Source organism: Castanea sativa, chromosome 4, assembly GCF_040712315.1.
Source record: "Castanea sativa cultivar Marrone di Chiusa Pesio chromosome 4, ASM4071231v1".
In the NCBI taxonomy this organism is placed as follows: Eukaryota; Viridiplantae; Streptophyta; class Magnoliopsida; order Fagales; family Fagaceae; genus Castanea; species Castanea sativa.
The window spans coordinates 27,125,038-27,141,664 of record NC_134016.1 but is presented as its reverse complement, the minus strand read 5'-3'; the positions used below and the strand labels follow the sequence as shown (position 1 = coordinate 27,141,664).

Genomic DNA, 16,627 nt, shown 5'->3' with positions numbered 1-16,627 from the left:
AACCAACCAGGTCTCATGGCAATCAAATTAGACCTACAAAAAGCTCACGATAGAGTAAACTGGAGATTCATACAAGTTGTCCTGCTTCATTTGGGGTTTAATGAGACCTTCACAAGTTGGATTATATCTTGCATCTCCTCGATCTCTTTTCAGGTTTTATTCAATGGTGGTAAAACAGAAAGTTTCAAACCGGCCAGAGGCCTTAGGCAAGGGGACCCACTCTTACCTTACCTCTTCATTTTGGCGCAAGAAATTCTCTCCAGATTGCTTGAATCAAAGCTCAGAAGCAAAAACCTCCACAGCATCCAGCATGAGTGGACCAACTTTCACTCACATGATGTACACTAATGATATAGTTCTTTTCTCCAAAGCTTCTAGAAAAGATGTAGCAACTATATCAGGAATTCTTGAGAAATACAGCTTGCGGTCTGGTCAATTAGTCAATAGGAGCAAGTCTGGGATCTTCTTCTCTAAGCATACACAAAGATCCACACGTAGAAACATCAAAAACATTCTCAAAATCAAGGCCCTAAAAAAAGATGCAGTCTACCTAGGAGCGTCATTCTTGATGTGTAGAGCTCTTTCAAAAGACTTTGCTTACCTCCAACACAAGCTTGAAGCCAGACTCACAGGGTGGAGAAGTAAATGCCTCTCGTGGGCTGGCAAGAGGACCCTCATTAACTCTGTAGCATTAACCATCCCCATATACTCCATGTCAACTTTCAATTTCCCAAACAAATTTTGTGACAACCTTGACTCCATCACTCAAAGATTTTGGTGGAATCCAAAAACCCAGAATGGAAATTTCCTTGCTTTGAGGGCTTGGGACAAGCTCTGCCACCCAAGGAACAAGGGTGGACTTGGCTTTAAAAAAGCTAAGGATGTCAATATTGCCCTCCTTGCCAAGCTAGCCTGGCAGATTGCCTCCAAAAGAGATAGTCTTTGCATGAATATTCTAAGAGCTAAATACAAAACCAGCAAGGATTGGCTCCATTCAGAACCGACTAAATCTGCCTCTCCCATATGGAAAGCTATCAAAAATGCCAAGAAAGTAATTGTCAAAGGAGCATGCTACACAATTGGGGATGACACCTCTATCAATGTATGGAAGGACCCTTGGGTGCCTTGGATTCATGGCTTCATCCCCACACCAAGGGAGGAGAATCTTGCTCATAATCCCATCATGGTGTCCCAGATTTTTTACCTGACTCTCCATTGCTGGAAGTCTAACCTTATTAGAGAGTTATTTGATCCCCCTTCTGCCCAAGCTATTTTGTCCTTACCAATCCCTATCAGACATAGACATGATAAATTGGTTTAGGTGCCAAACTCCAAAGGTTGTATTACAGTAAAGTCAGCGTACCAAGCTATCCGAGCAACATCCACTCCTCAACCATCATCAGAGGATCATTGGAAAAACATTTGGAAGCTCAATGTGTTAGAAAGAACCAAAATGTTCCTTTGGAGGATTGCTGCCAACATTCTCCCCACGAAGGACAACCTATCGAGACGCATGGTAATCAATGATCCCAATTGTGTTATCTGCAATGAAGAGGTGGAATCGCCATGCCACGTGTTCCTTACCTGTCCAATGGCTAAAGCCTTATGGTTTGCTACCTGCTGGGGCCTCAAAGCAGGTGAAATGAATATATCCACTCCGGTGGATATTGTCAAGCTCATCCTTGAGCCCCGAAAAGCTCTCTGCCTAACCAGAGAGAAGTGGTCGGTTTCCCTCAATATGGCACTGATTTTGGAGGAAATATGGAGTATTAGAAATTTAGTCTCACAGCAACAGACCTGCGGACCTCCCATCCTTGCCATTCAGAGAAAATTCAATGAGCACTCCATAGCACTTGCACGTGCACCCCCTGCTGCTATCAGTGTTCCTCAACCAACTTGGTCTCCTTCGCCTCCTGGCTTGATCAAAATTAACGTGGTTGCAGCACTATCCTCTTCCCATGCTGCTCTTGCCGCAGTTGCAAGGGACCATCCTGGCGTCCCCGTCAAAATGTGGGCCAGAATCACAAAGATTGCCTCACCTCTGTTGGCAGAAGCCGAAACTTTACTTTGGTCTGTGCAGCTTGCAATTACAGAAAGATGGAACCATGTTATTGTTGAAGGTGATGCAAAGACTTGCTTCGATGCCGTGAACTCCCCTAATCTACCACCTCCTTGGACCATCCAAACCTCTATTGATAATATTCTTACATTTCAGTCTAGCCTTGAGTCTTGCTCTTTTGTTTGGATTAAACGTGATTGTAACAGTGTTGCCCATGGTGTAGCCAAATTAGCTCTAAGTTATTTGTCTTCTTTTTTCTTTTATAAGGACAATCTTCCCCCCGCCTTGTTGGCTCTATGTAAGGAAGATTATTCTCTTTGTTCCTCTTTTTTCTTCTAATGAATTGTAGCTTATCAAAAAAAAAAGTGTATTACATTTAAAGTTATTGGTTGACGTAACACTTTATTATTGGTGGTGTAAAAGAATTGCTTTATGCCAGCTTCAGATAGAATGTATTCTCATTATATAGATAGAGAGATAGATTGTTCCCACTAAAACTATCCAAGATAGTAAACTTCTCAAATGATAAGTCCTATAAAGTTAAGAATCATAAACCTTACAATTAATAAGTATTAAAGCATGTGTTATGTATTCAAGAGTTAGACCCTTTTGGATATACACCATTGTCAATTTCTTTAAGACATTCTCTCCTATTTACGTGGGGTTTAATTTACCTCCAGTACTTTTTAAAAAGGAATCTCATTTTGATTTAATGAGAGACTGTCATATCACCCACTAACTAAATAAAAGGTAGAGATTAAAACTCACTACCACTTGTCATTGTATATTTAAAACAAAAAGACATATCCAGTTAAAAAAGTATCGGAGGTAAGCCAAACCCCTCCTCGTGTGTGTGTTAAAATATTTAGTATTCTAAAAAGAAGTATTATTTTTCCTTAATTTTTATATAATCTTTAAATTTTTTATAATTATATCACATAATGATCAAATGATGAAGATAATTAATTTATTACCATATATGTTATTGGTAATACAAGTATATGAGTGTGTATAGAAAAAAAAAATTAAGACAATGAATATGTTCCTAAAAAAGAAACAATTAATATGGAAATATAAATATAACTATAGATTCCAATGGTGAAATAAATTACTTTTTCATGTCAAATTATTTTTGCTAGTCTAAGCTAAGTTGCACGGACATTGACATGAGGGTATGACAGAAACAGAAACAAAACTGTTATTAAAAAAAAGTTTGGTATTAGAAAAATTATTTAATTTAGCTTTAGACTGAGCTAGCTCTTGTTCCAAACTTTTAATCTCCTCATCTTGAGAGTAAAATTGATTTCTAAAAAAATCATTTTTTTATTGGATTCATTCAATCTCACAATCAATTCCTCTTTTTCAAGATAAGCCAATTTTAACTCTTCCTTGAATTTCTTAGCAATTTTCATATATTTAGTTAATTCCCTATGGAGAGTTTCACAAGCATCAATAAGAACACCAGAAACATTAGTGTCATTTTTATTCAAAACATCACAGATAAAAGCAGTAAGACACTTAAAATTTTCCATGACAGTAGGGATCAAGGATCTCACTCAGGATGTTAATCCAATCAAAGTGAATCTGCTTCGATACCACATGTTTGTTGGTTTAGATCCCTTGAAAATCATATTAGTTTAACCTAATGAATTAACCAAGTGTTTACTTAGGTTAATTATGAGATCTAGGTTAAACACATGCAAACATATTACTTGGTGCGGAAAGGTAAAGAATACAGTAATATGATGACCCAAAAAACCAATGAAACCAACTATTTTAAGGTAAAAACCTAGGGAGGATTTAACCTAGCTATCCTCAAGGTAAACAAATACACTATGATAGAATGGAAGATTACAATAAATTTAAACCCTAAATCTAAAGCTACCTCATGTAAAACTTATTAACACGACCACATGCAGCTCCGATTCCATGGACTTTTCTATCTTGGATTTGCTAAACACAAACTTTCACGTTTGTGACTTTGAGATCCCACTCAAAGGTTTAGCAATACAAACTCTCCAATTTTGACTCCAAGACCACCCTTGAAGGTTAAAATCATCAGCTATGTATGATCTTGTTGCAGTAGCTTTAGATTGACATGTTATAATAATATGTAGATGAAATTCTGGTAGTGACTTTGAAAGAAGGCACAACACCTTTTAGATCTCAAAAGAGGAGCTCCAAAGTCATAAAAAAACGTGGCTTAGGGTTTTCTTTAAATACTATGTGAAACAGATCTGAAATGCTAATCACTTATTGGGCTTATAATGAGCTTATGGATTGTTGGGCCAAAATTAAAATCTGTAGAATCTGTGTCTCGATCAGTCGAACCATAGTCTCGTTCGGCCGAACTTGGAAAATTTTCGAATTCTTCTTTCTTCAGCTTGTATGTTCTTGTATTCTGACTTGTAACACCTTGAGCAATGTATAATAAATCCTATAGACTCTAAGAACTATACCCAGACAAGTTTGTGTTTGCGGTTTGCCAATTGTTCTAAACTTTTAGAACCTAACAATTTCTTATTTGTCTTATGAAAGTTATGATATAAAAAATACACTTGAAAGATAAATCTCAACATTTATTTTGGCTATTTTAGTCAATTTTTCTACCTTTACTAATTAATATATTTATTTATCTTTAAAACAAATTCTTAAATTAATTATGACATTATCACGATTCAATCTCGGTCCAACCTTCAAAACCTTAAATTCTTCCCTTTAACAGTTCATTAAACGGTCTGGGTTTGAAAACCATGCTTTTTTTTTTTTTACCTCTTCTCATTAAGTTTTTTTTTTTTTTACCAAAAGATCACATTAACTTATTTTTACTATTATCTCATTAATCTCTCATTAATTACTTGAGTTTACACCACATCTTTCTCTCTTCTTCATGTCTTTAGCATACCCACATTAGTATTAAAAAATAAAGAAAAAAAATTAAGGACTAATAACCAAATAAGGCTTTGGGAAGAGATAGAGAGACACGAAAATATTGTGGATTGTTTAATGAAATGCACTGTTCCACTATTGTTAGGGACATATTTATGTAATTGGCTAATCCTTTGATAAAACGCACTTTACTTGTAATTGGATAGATTTAGGATGGGTTTAGTACTTCAAGAAACAAGTGTTCAAGTTAAGTATTGAAACCACACAAGTCTAACCAAGAAACAAGTGAAGGAACTGATGTTCATCAAAGCTCGACAGAAGTCTTGACAAAATCCTTTCTATTGAGATTTAATGTTAAAGCTCGATAGAAGCTCGACACAAGCTATATCTGTCGAGAATTACGAAATTAGATTTCCAGATCTGATTACACGCATATTCCTATGTATTTGTGTAGGGTTTCTTTTCTCTTTTCTCACAACCTTAGACATATATAAGGATTATTTTACAGACTATCGCGCATGCATTGTGTGACCGAATGCAAAAAGTGATCTAGCTCATCATTCTCTCTGTAGAAGCTACTGCGTCTTTACACCAAGGGATTTGTGACCAAGGAGCTTCCTGAGTATCATTGTTGATAAATTGTAGAACTTTGTAGCCAAAAATCTTCTTCAAGTTGGTGGAGTTAGTCACGTACTAGGATCCGTGCATCATTGGTTAGTCATGTACTGGGATTCGTGCATTGAACGGAGAGATTGCCACTACAATACAAGTCCAACTGGGAATTGGGGTAAGGGTTCAACTATAAGTTTGTATTTAGGGATAGGTCAAAGGGTTTGATAAGATCCCTTATACTTGTAACCGCTTGTGATTGATAATAATGGATTCTCGAGAGTGGTGACCTTAAATTCACCCGGTGGGGTTTTCCCCATTTGTAAAAAAATCACCTGTGCCAAATTTAATTTTCGTTGCATCTAGTTATTTGATGATTTGTTTGTGCTACCACGCTATTGCATGTAATTTGACTAATTAATTTACTTGGGTAATTAATTAATTTGCAAGGGGTTAATTTATTTTAACCCCACAAGTGGTATCAAAGCTGGCACACTCTGATTGGGTTTAATCTTTGCTATGTGATCCATTGACCCCTGTTTGTTATGGATAGAGGAAAATCTCTTATTATACCTCCTTTATTTGATGACACTAACTATGTATACTAGAAAGTACGCATAAGAGCTTTCCTGCAGTCTTTAGATGAGAAAGTGTGGCAAGCTGTGGAGATTGGCTAGACTAAACCAAAGGAAGCGTCGTTTGATTGGGATGATGCAAAGATCAAAATGGAAAACTTTAACATCACAACATTGAACGCCATATTCAGTGCGGTCACGAATGAGGAGCTTGAGAAAATATCCTCGATTGAAACTACAAAGGAAGCATGGACCATTCTCCAAATGACCTATAAAGGAACTAGGGCTGTTAAAGATTCCAAGCTTCAAAGGTTTACTACAAGTTTTGAGGAGATCAAAATGGAAGAGGATGAGTCATTTGATGAGTTCTATGCCAAACTCAAGGACATAGTCAACTCGGCCTTTAATCTTAGGGAAATTATTCCCAAACCCAAGGTCGTGAGAAAGGTGCTCAGATCTGTCCTTGAGAGATCTCATTCCAAGATAACAGCGATTGAAGAATCAAAAGACATTGACTCCATTCCTTTGACGGAACTGATTGGCAACTTGCAAACCTATGAATTGGGTTTGACTAGACTTAGGAAAGGAATCAAAAGTAAGAGTATGGCACTGAAGGCCAAGAGTAATGAGATTGATGAGTCTTCAGATGATGAAGATTCTAAGATGAATTCCTACATCACTAGGTAGTTCATGAAGAATGCCAATGTGAAAGGTTTTGACAAGGACCGTAAACAATCCAGTTCTTCTCAATTCAAAAGTCAAGATAGAGGGATGGAGGATGTTAAGGATGGCGGTCAGTATACTATTCCCTCTGGACCAAAGTGCTTCAAATGTCAAGGTTTTGGACACATGAAACAAGAATGTCCAACATATCTCAAGTCAATTGAGAAAAGTAAGGCTCTTACTGCTACCTTAAGTGATATCGAGCCTGAGATTGAGTCAGATGACAGTGATGGCGAGGGAATCTTGAGTGCTTTCATTGCCACAGTGGATCCTACTGAGGGGGTTTTAGAAGCAGTGGATAAAGGATAAAAAGAGGACTTAGTGGAATTCAAATTTGAGAAAATGGACGATCAAGATGACATCCATACTGTTAGGATGTGTGCCCTTAAATCCTATTGTATGATGCTATGTATGTTATTATGTATGATATTATGTATGACTTAATGTTGTGATTAATAAAGTAGTTTTATTTTATCTAAAATAATGGTAACATGAATATTGGGACATTATCATATAGCCCATGAGATGCATTGTATGTGATTTAGTCATAGAAGATGTAAATCACAAGTTCTTTGTAAACTCAAAATGTAGTTCGTAGTTGGTGATGAAATTGGGCATTTCATCTGCGAAGACTATAACATATCAATTAAGATGATTTGTCTTGATCATGAAAATGGAGATTTCTAGTTGGTATGTTGATATGTTTTAAGAGTTAAAACATATTGAACTGGACCGTGTGAGATTTATTATTCTCCTAATGACTGTCAATTGAATAATAAACTCACGACTTATATTTGCATGAACTCTTAATCCTGAGAGGATAATGGACTTGATCATGACATGTAGGTTGCTTTGATATATCAGGAGTGAGATCTAAAGTAACGGTCAAAACCTCAATATGTTGGGCAACCACATTTAGTGTTGATGGAACATATATTCTCAAGATGGAATTTATAGTCTTTTAATGGAGATACAATATATTCCCTTGAGATAAGTTTAATGAGTTTGTTATTCAGAGAGTTAGGCCTAACCACTTTAGTAAGGAGTTACTAAAGTATATATATTTATGGAATTGGATTTCATAAATATATAATGAATAACTTTAAAGGATTAAACCGGGTACTCAAGGATAAAATGTAGTAATTTACAAAGTGGCAGTCTACATTCATGACTTTGTGTTACTACGAATATTTTATGAAGGGGTTGCATGTACAATAAAGTCTTGGGATATAATTTATAAATAAGGCCTAGAGTGCAACTATATTTATATAGTGGTATTAAATATAGTTAATGGTAACTTTGGACTTGTCAAGAGTTGACAGAAAAGCCCAAGGCCCATTGGAGCTAGTGTCTTATTGGTCCCTTTTGGTCCCACTCCAAGCCACACACTTAAGCCCAATTGGAAAGGCCCAAAAGGCCAGCCCAATTAGATAATCGGTTAGATACAAAGGGAGAAACATATAGAATTTTTAGTAGAGAATTGTAATAATACTATTGCGAAGTGGTGCAAAAAATGTAAGACACTTTTTGACATTCTCCCTTTAGAATTGATTGAGAGACCACACATCTTGGGTGTTAGTGGAATTGGAGTGAAGACTGAAAGTGTTCCCAAGTGATTTTGATCTTGGAAAATTTCCGCTCCAAGGTACATTCTCTTATTCTTAAATTCTGAAACTTATTTAGTACATGTTAACTTTTATGAATGAAGTGGATCTGTTATTTTTCCGCTGCGTACATGCATATTTCCATCACATACAACCTATGCTAAGTTGTACAAGGTCTCTAAGAAGCATGAGAAACTGTATAGACTGACCACCAAGAAGCTTAGTGAAGTGGAGCTGGAACAAGAGGAGCTCTCTACCAAGGTTAACGAAGCCAATCAAGTCATTGGAGCACTGCGATTTAAGAACAATTTCTTGGCTGAAAGAACCAAGAAGCTTGAAGCGAAGCTGTTTCAAGTTAGAGCTCAATTGGAGAGGACTTCTAGTGCAAAACTCAATGAGATGCTAAGTTTTCAGAAAGCTACTTCTAACAAATTCGGTTTGGGATATGATTTCTCTTCTCCTAATATATCCTCCTCTAGTACAACTGTGTTTGTCTCACCTGCTGATAATTTTAATTCTTACAACAATGAATCTAAAACTAAAATAGCTAGTGAGAACTTAAACAAGGGCAAATCTATTCTAGGAGCACCCCCTAAGGTTGAAAAGAAAGAGACTAGAAACCCTAGGAATAAGAAGAACAATAATAAAAAGTCTCAACAAAAGAAGCCACATTTCTATCATTACTATGGAGCTTCGGGAAACACTCGTCCAAATTGCTATAAGTTGTTAGTCACTCAACAGAGCAATAGTGTGTTATCATCTGGTGGTTAAGGTCAAATCCCACCATCTTTGGGTCCTCTTGGAGATCTTCTCAAGGTCCTTATGTTCCTTTCAAACTTGAACAGTTTCAATTCTTCCCCCTCACCTCTGGAACAAAGGTTCACTTCTAGGAAAGGATCTTCCTCCAAATCCAAAGTTTGGAAGGAAAAAGGCTCCAAGTGATTAAGTCACTTTCTCTTTCTCTTTTAATCTTGCATTACTTGTATGTTTTACTTTCTTATTTTTGAGTCAGTCTAGTTTTATGCTTTTTGTTTAACATGTTTTTGTTTGTTTGTTTTCAATTTTTTTTATATAAAAATAAATTAAAAAATTAGAAAAAAAAAATACAAAAACAGTGTGTGTTTGTGTATATTCGTACTTGTGTACCTTGAATAGCCATTGAAACAAAGTTTCTAAACTTTGTATCTCTTATAACTTAGATGAGCACTTTAATGCACAACTAAGAAAGTGAGATTTGTGGCTCGTGTTTGTGATGAGTACGATTAAGTTTGTCTCTTTTACATTTAATACTCATATCACTCTTTTTGATGGGAAGGATTAGAAAATCTCAAGGGAAAGACATAAATAACCATCTCACCACTAAGCCCGCCAATCATGTATAACATCCGTGTGCTTCGGCGTAGCAAAATTGTGATGTTTTGAGTTACATAATTGGGTATTTCTTCTCTCTCTATATATGCCCATGCATAATATGTTCAAAAAGAAAATATGCAAAGAATATAAAGCAAAAACAATCAAAATGCTTTTAAATATGGTTGCAAGCGTGTTTCTAGGAGATGTGAGAGTTATATGATGTACCTCGAAAGTGATAGTTCCCATCAAACAGTTATGATTGTGTGTGAATGTTTTTGATTCTCTCATATCTCAAATTGTCATAATATGAGAAACTTGTGCACACTTGTATGTTTTCACACATAACACGCAAAATTCTTTTCTACTTTTGATACATGTGTAGGTACAATGTGATTTGGCCATCACAAGGATACATGTGTTAATATATGCTCACTAAACTCTCTTAACTTAATTTTGAAATATAAAATTGGTTAGATTTGTTAAGTGTGTGTGTGTGTGTGTGTTTTTGGATTTGTGGATGTTATGCTTATCTGTCGAGAAATGTTTTGAAAGCTTAATATGTTGCTTGGATCTTTGGTTAAGTAGATTGCTTGTTGCATTCATCTTTATGTGTTTTTCCTCCCTTGAAAAACTCCTTTTCCTCTAGCTCGACAACTCCTCGACAGATTCAATTTCTATTGAGTTTTCTTTTTTCAGCCTCGATAGAATCTCGATAGATCTTTAATCCATCGAGATTTTTGTGTTTCTTCTTGACAACTTCTCGATCCATCGAGTCAAATTTATGAGCATTCTATCTGACCGATAGATTCATGATAGCTTCTTGATCCATTGAGGTGTTTTGCCATCGATAGATCCTCGACAAATTCATTTCTGTCGAGATTTAGTGTTTGACAGATCCTCAATAGAATCTTCAATCCATCGAGCTGCGTTTTATATTTAAAGCTGAGGCACGATTGAGACTTCACTCTTCTCATTCTTTCTCGACAAATCTCATTCTCTCTCACCCTAAACACTCTCCTCTCACTGAAATCTCTATACCCACTCAAGTTTCGGCCTAAATCAAGCTCAAATCTCTTGGTAAGCATCCTAAATCCCTTCATTTTCATGCATTCATGCATTTTTAGAACTAGGTTTTAGGTTTTTGAAATTTTTTGGGGTGTTTTAGTTTTTTGTGAAATTTTTGGGTTGGGTTATGTTGATTTGGTGATATATGCTCATGCATTGCATTCTCATTGCATTATAACAATGTTTCATGCATTTTAGATGTGTGATTGATTATTTTGTTTGAGTGCTGGTAGGTTTGGGTTGGGTTTTACCCATGATGTTTTTAATTTTTTTGCACGTCACATGTTCATGTATTTTTCATGCATACGTTTCTTTCCTTTCCTATTATGAGTTGTGATGTGTTCTGTTCTCTCTTTTATCCTCTCTCTCTCTCAGATAGACTGTGCTATGGCATCTAAAGCAAATCCACTTCGGCTCGCAATCCCCTGCAAGGTTCTAGGTCTTCTTCTTCTTTTCCCCCCTCTCACATCTGGTTCTGTGATGAGAAAGCCTAAAAGGAATTCTTTGAGAACTTCTAGAAACGTGGCGTTCATCTAGAATGTCAGGTTATCTTGTCGAATTTTGTCAATGTCATTCAGACTCGAGGATGGGATTCTCTTTGTGAGAAATCTTTGAGGTGCCCTGTCATGTTTATATAGGAGTTTTACTCCAATATACATGGTATCAATACCTCTGTAACTAAATTTTCTACTACATTCAAAGGTACACGTATCGTAGTTACTCCAGATCTTATATCTGAGGTACTACATGTTCCCAAGGTAGCGCATCCTGACTACCCTAGCTGTTAGCATCTCCAGACAGTGTCTAAAGACGAGCTTTTCTCTCACTTTTGTGAGACTCTTTCCACATGGGGTGGTAAGCTAAACACCCCATGCTCGGGCTTTGCCAAGGGCCCAAGGTTCCTTAACATGGTGATGACGTTCACTCTTACTCCTTTGTCTCACGATAACTCCATCATTGAACCTCGTGCTCATTTTCTTCTTGTTAATGGAGGATCTTTCTATCGACTTTCCCTCTCACTTCATCACATCTATTCTAGATGTGTATTTGGATACTGCTACCTGTGATAAACTCATCTTTCCTTTGACTATCACGCGGATCTTGCAGCGCTTTCACATCCCATTCCTTCCTCTCCTTTCTTCACCTCCATGGGTGCCATTAGCGCTGATTCTATTTGGCAAAGCGAGGCCCACCTTCGACCGAAGTGGCCATGAGTGGAGACAAATGATCCTACAACTTCTGCTATTCCACCTTCTTCTTCAACTCCTTCTACCTCTGCAGATGGTGGTGTAACCCTCGAGGCCATCATGGCACAGCTTCAGCCGATGGAGGCTAACTTTGGTGGTCGCCTTGACTATCTCACAAATGAAATGTGTCAGATGAACACCCGAGTTGGTCGCATTGCCCGCCGACAGGCTCGTATGGCTAGCTTTGCACCTTCTCCCTCTCCTTATCCAGAGGCCTCGGCTGATAAGGGTGATGCTGCTAATGATGATGAGGATGATGGTAGCTCTTCCGATGATAACAAGATGACGACCTTTTAGTGACTTGCCCTTTATCATTTATGACAAAAAGGGGAAGTAGTTTTGGGTTTGAGAGTAGTCTTGTATTTAGGGGGAGAGTTAGTATAGGATTTTTGTTAGGGTGAGTGTGTATATCTTTTTGAGGGATGTAGTTGTTAGGATTAGTGCCCTTAAATCCTATTGTATGATGCTATGTATGTAATTATTTATGACATTATGTATGACTTAATGTTGTGTTTAATAAAGTTGTTTTATTATTATTTAAAAATAATGGTAACATGAATATTAAGACATTATCATATAGTCCATGAGATGCATTGTATGTGATTTATGTGATTTAGTCAAAGAAGATGTAAATCACAAGTTCCTTGTAAATTCAAAATGTAGTTCGTAGTCGGTGATGAAAATTGGGCATTTCATCTGCGGAGACTATAACATATCAACTAAGATGATTTGTCTTGATTATGGAAATGGAGATTTCAAGTTGGTATGTTGATATGTTTTAAGAGTTAAAACATATCGAACTAGACCGTGTGAGATTTATTATTCTTCCAACGATCGTCATATGAATAATAAACTCACGACTTATATTTGCATAAACTCTTAATCCTGAGAGAATAATGGACTTGATCATGAGGTGTAGGTTGCTTTGATATATCAGGAGTGAGATCTAGAGTAACGGTCAAAATCTCAGCATGTTGGGCAACCACATTTAGTGTTGATGAAACATATATTCTCAAGATGGAAATCATGGTCTCTTAACGGAGATACAAAATATTCCCTTGAGATAAGTTTAATGAGATTGTTATTCAGAGAGTTAGGCCTAACCACTTTAGTAAAGAGTTACTAAAGTATATATATATATTTATGGAATTAGATTTTATAAATATATATAATGAATAACTTTAAATGATTAAACCGAGTACTCAAGGAATTAAGATGTAGTAATCTACAAAGTGACAGTCTTCTTTCATGACTTTGTATTACTACGAATATTTTATGAAGGGGTTGCATGTACAATAAAGTCTTGGGATATAATTTATAGATAAGTCCTAGAGTGCAACTATATTTATATAGTAGTATTAATATAGTTAATGGTAACTTTGGACTTGTCAAGAGTTGACAGAAAAACCCAAGGCCCATTGGAGCTAGTGTCTTATTGGTCCCTTTTGGTCCCACTCCAAGCCACACACTTAAGCCCAATTGGAAAGGCCCAAAAGGCCAGCCCAATTAGATAATCGGTTAGACACAAAAAGAGAAACATACAGAATTTTCGATAAAGAATTTTGGTAAGAACACTATTGCGAAGTAGTGCATGTTAGTGTTAGACACTTTAACATTTCTCCCTTTGGAACTGATTGAGAGACCACACATCTTGGGCGTTAGTGGAATTGGAGTGAAGATTGAAAGTGTTCCCAAGCAATTTTGATCTTCGATTTTGAAATTCACCGCTCCAAGGTACACTCTCTTGTTCTTAAATTCTGAAACTTATATAGTACATATTAACTTTTATGAATGGAGTAGATCCGTTATTTTTCCTCTGCGCACTTGCATATTTCCACCAGTTGTGAGGTTTACATGTATTTTCTTCTTTCTTTGTTTTACATTAGCCTCTTGTTTATTGGTCTTGTGACCGTTTATGACATACATTGTACTTTATTTTTATATATATGATGATGATGTATGTGTTTCTTCACCTATCTCTACATGTGTTGTTTCTTTTCTCTCTTTATACACATGTTTCTTTATGTACGCAATCTTTGTTTCTGTTTCACACATGATGCCTTGATGAGTTTTGTTTATGTGTTTCAGAAGACAGGTTGTAAAAGTTTATCTTGCTAAGAACTCTCTTCTTGCAAAGTTTTTCAAGAGTTTGTAGTAGGGATAGATTTACTTTGTAATACAACAAGTGGTTATGAGTTTAGTGATTTAAGACTTCTCTCATGATTATTTGTTTTGTTGTAGTTTTGTCACAGATTGCCAAAGAGGGAGATTGTTAGGGACATATTTATGTAATTGGCTAATCCTTTGACAAAACGCACTTTACTTGTAATTGGGTAGATTTAGGATGTGTTTAGTACTTCAAGAAATAAGTGTTCAAGTTAAGTATTAAAGCCATGCAAGTCTGACCAAGAAACAAGTGAAGGAATTGCTGTTCATTAAAGCTCGACAGAAGTCTCGACAGAATCCTTTCTATCGAGATTTAATTTAATGTTGAAGCTCGACACAAGCTGTATCTGTAGAGAATTACAAAATAAGATTTTTCAAATCTGATTACACGCATATTCTTATGTATTTGTGTAGGGTTTCTATTCTCACAACCTTAAACATATATAAGGATTATTTTAAAGGCCGTCATGCATGCATTGTGTGACCGAATGCAAAAAGTGATCTAGTTCATCATTCTTTCTATAGAAACTACTGCATCTTTACGCCAAGGGTTTTGTAACCAAGGAGCTTCCTGATCTTCATTGTTAATGAATTGAAGAACTTTGCAGCCAAATATCTTCTTCAAGTTAGTGGAGTTAGTCACGTATTGGGATCCGTGCATCATTGGTTAGTCACGTACTGGGATTTGTGCACTGAACGGAGAGAGTGCTGCTACAATACATGTCCAATTGGGTATTATGGTAAGGGTTCAACTGTAGGTTGGTATTTCAGGATAAGTCAAAGGGTTTGGTAAGATTCCTTATACTTGTAACCACTTGTGATTGATAATAGTAGATTCTCGGGAGTGGTGACCTTAAATTCACCCGGTGAGGTTTTGGCTCGATGATTTTTCCCATTCGTAAACAAATCTCCTGCGTCAAATTTAATTTCCGCTGCATTTAGTTATTTGGTAATTTGTTTATGCTATCATGCTATTACATGTAATTTCACTAATTAATTAACTTGGGTAATTAATTAATTTGCAAGGGGTCAACAATTACCAAAATAAAAGACTTGAAATTGATAAAACATTTGTAAGAGAAGGAAGGAGAAGATTCCAAGAAGCCGCCACCATCGTCAAGCTGACCTGCCATCACCATTAAGACTCCAAAACCCCTATGTGTAATTTTGTTTTGTTTTGTTGTTTGGTTGCTTCTTATGATAAACTCATAGCTCACAAAGTTTTATAATAATTATGCTATAATATATGTACAATATTCTCCAAAATCATCTTATATAAAACATTACAATATTATCTGTGCAATCACACTAGCAACTTGCTCTTTATAATTATAGTAGGTTATAACATGTTCTAAAAAAATTATAGAGGTAAGAATGACATAGCTTTGATGATAAATAGGTGAAGACGTAAGAAGTATCTTCCAAAATGTCTTTATTAGTTTCCTATATAATTCCACAATACTTACATGATTTTTTTGGAGGTATAGTACTTTCAATGACTTGAAATTTCCTTTCAATTGTTATAATCTCAAGTTCTCAACCATTCATCTATATTTTTAAGCATAAACCTGTATCCTACTTGTTAGGACATATGTGATTCATGTTAGGAACATATGTCAACATTTTATGTAATTGGCTAATCTTTTGACAAAACACACTTTACTTGTAATTGGGTAGATCTAGGATGTGTTTAATACCTCAAGGAATAAGGTTTCAAGTTCAAGTGTTAAAGCCATGCAAGTCTGTCAAAGAATCAAGTAAGAAAGTGCTGGATTTTAAATCTCGACAGCTAGTATCTATCGAGGTTTAAAATGTGCTGAAGCTCGTGGCTCGACAGCTATCTCGATAAATGGCTATCCATCAAGGTTTATGAAACTCAGTTTTTCAAAGCTGTTTTTCATCCAATCTGTGAGTATGTGTTTAGGCTTTCTTTTCTCAAAACCTTAAACATATATAAGGATTATTTTGAGGGCCATCAAAGGTGACACAAGTTGCATGAGTGTAGAGCAAAGTTTTGTTCATGCAAATTGTGACTGGAGGCAGAGTTTGCCCTAGTTCACCTTTTTCTTGAAGAAGCTGCTATGTTTGTACATCGTAGGGTTTTGTGACCAAGTAACTTCGTGATATTCATCGTGTGATGAACAGAAGAGCTTTGCAGCTAACATCCTTCTCAAGTTGGTGATCAAGTCGCGTACTGAGACCCGCGCATCTTTTGGTTAGTTACGTACTGGGAGCCGTGCAATACAAGGAAAGATTGTCACTATAGAAGTACTGGTAGGTTTGTTGTGATAATAGTGAATTCTCGGAAGTGGTAACCTTAAAATCACCCGGTAGGGT

At 36.2% G+C, this 16,627-nt stretch overlaps 2 protein-coding genes across 2 annotated transcripts; both read left to right on the top strand.

Moving 5' to 3' along the window:
- The first annotated feature begins 163 nt into the window (after positions 1 to 163).
- On the top strand, positions 164 to 1,321 carry LOC142632647 (uncharacterized). The gene has a single exon (XM_075807016.1). It carries the CDS (start codon positions 164 to 166, stop codon positions 1,319 to 1,321), a length of 1,158 nt encoding a protein of 385 aa, XP_075663131.1.
- A 192-nt stretch (positions 1,322 to 1,513) lies between these two features.
- On the top strand, positions 1,514 to 2,398 carry LOC142632646 (uncharacterized). The gene has a single exon (XM_075807015.1). The coding sequence runs from the start codon at positions 1,514 to 1,516 to the stop codon at positions 2,396 to 2,398; it is 885 nt and encodes a 294-aa protein (XP_075663130.1).
- Positions 2,399 to 16,627: the final 14,229 nt, after the last annotated feature.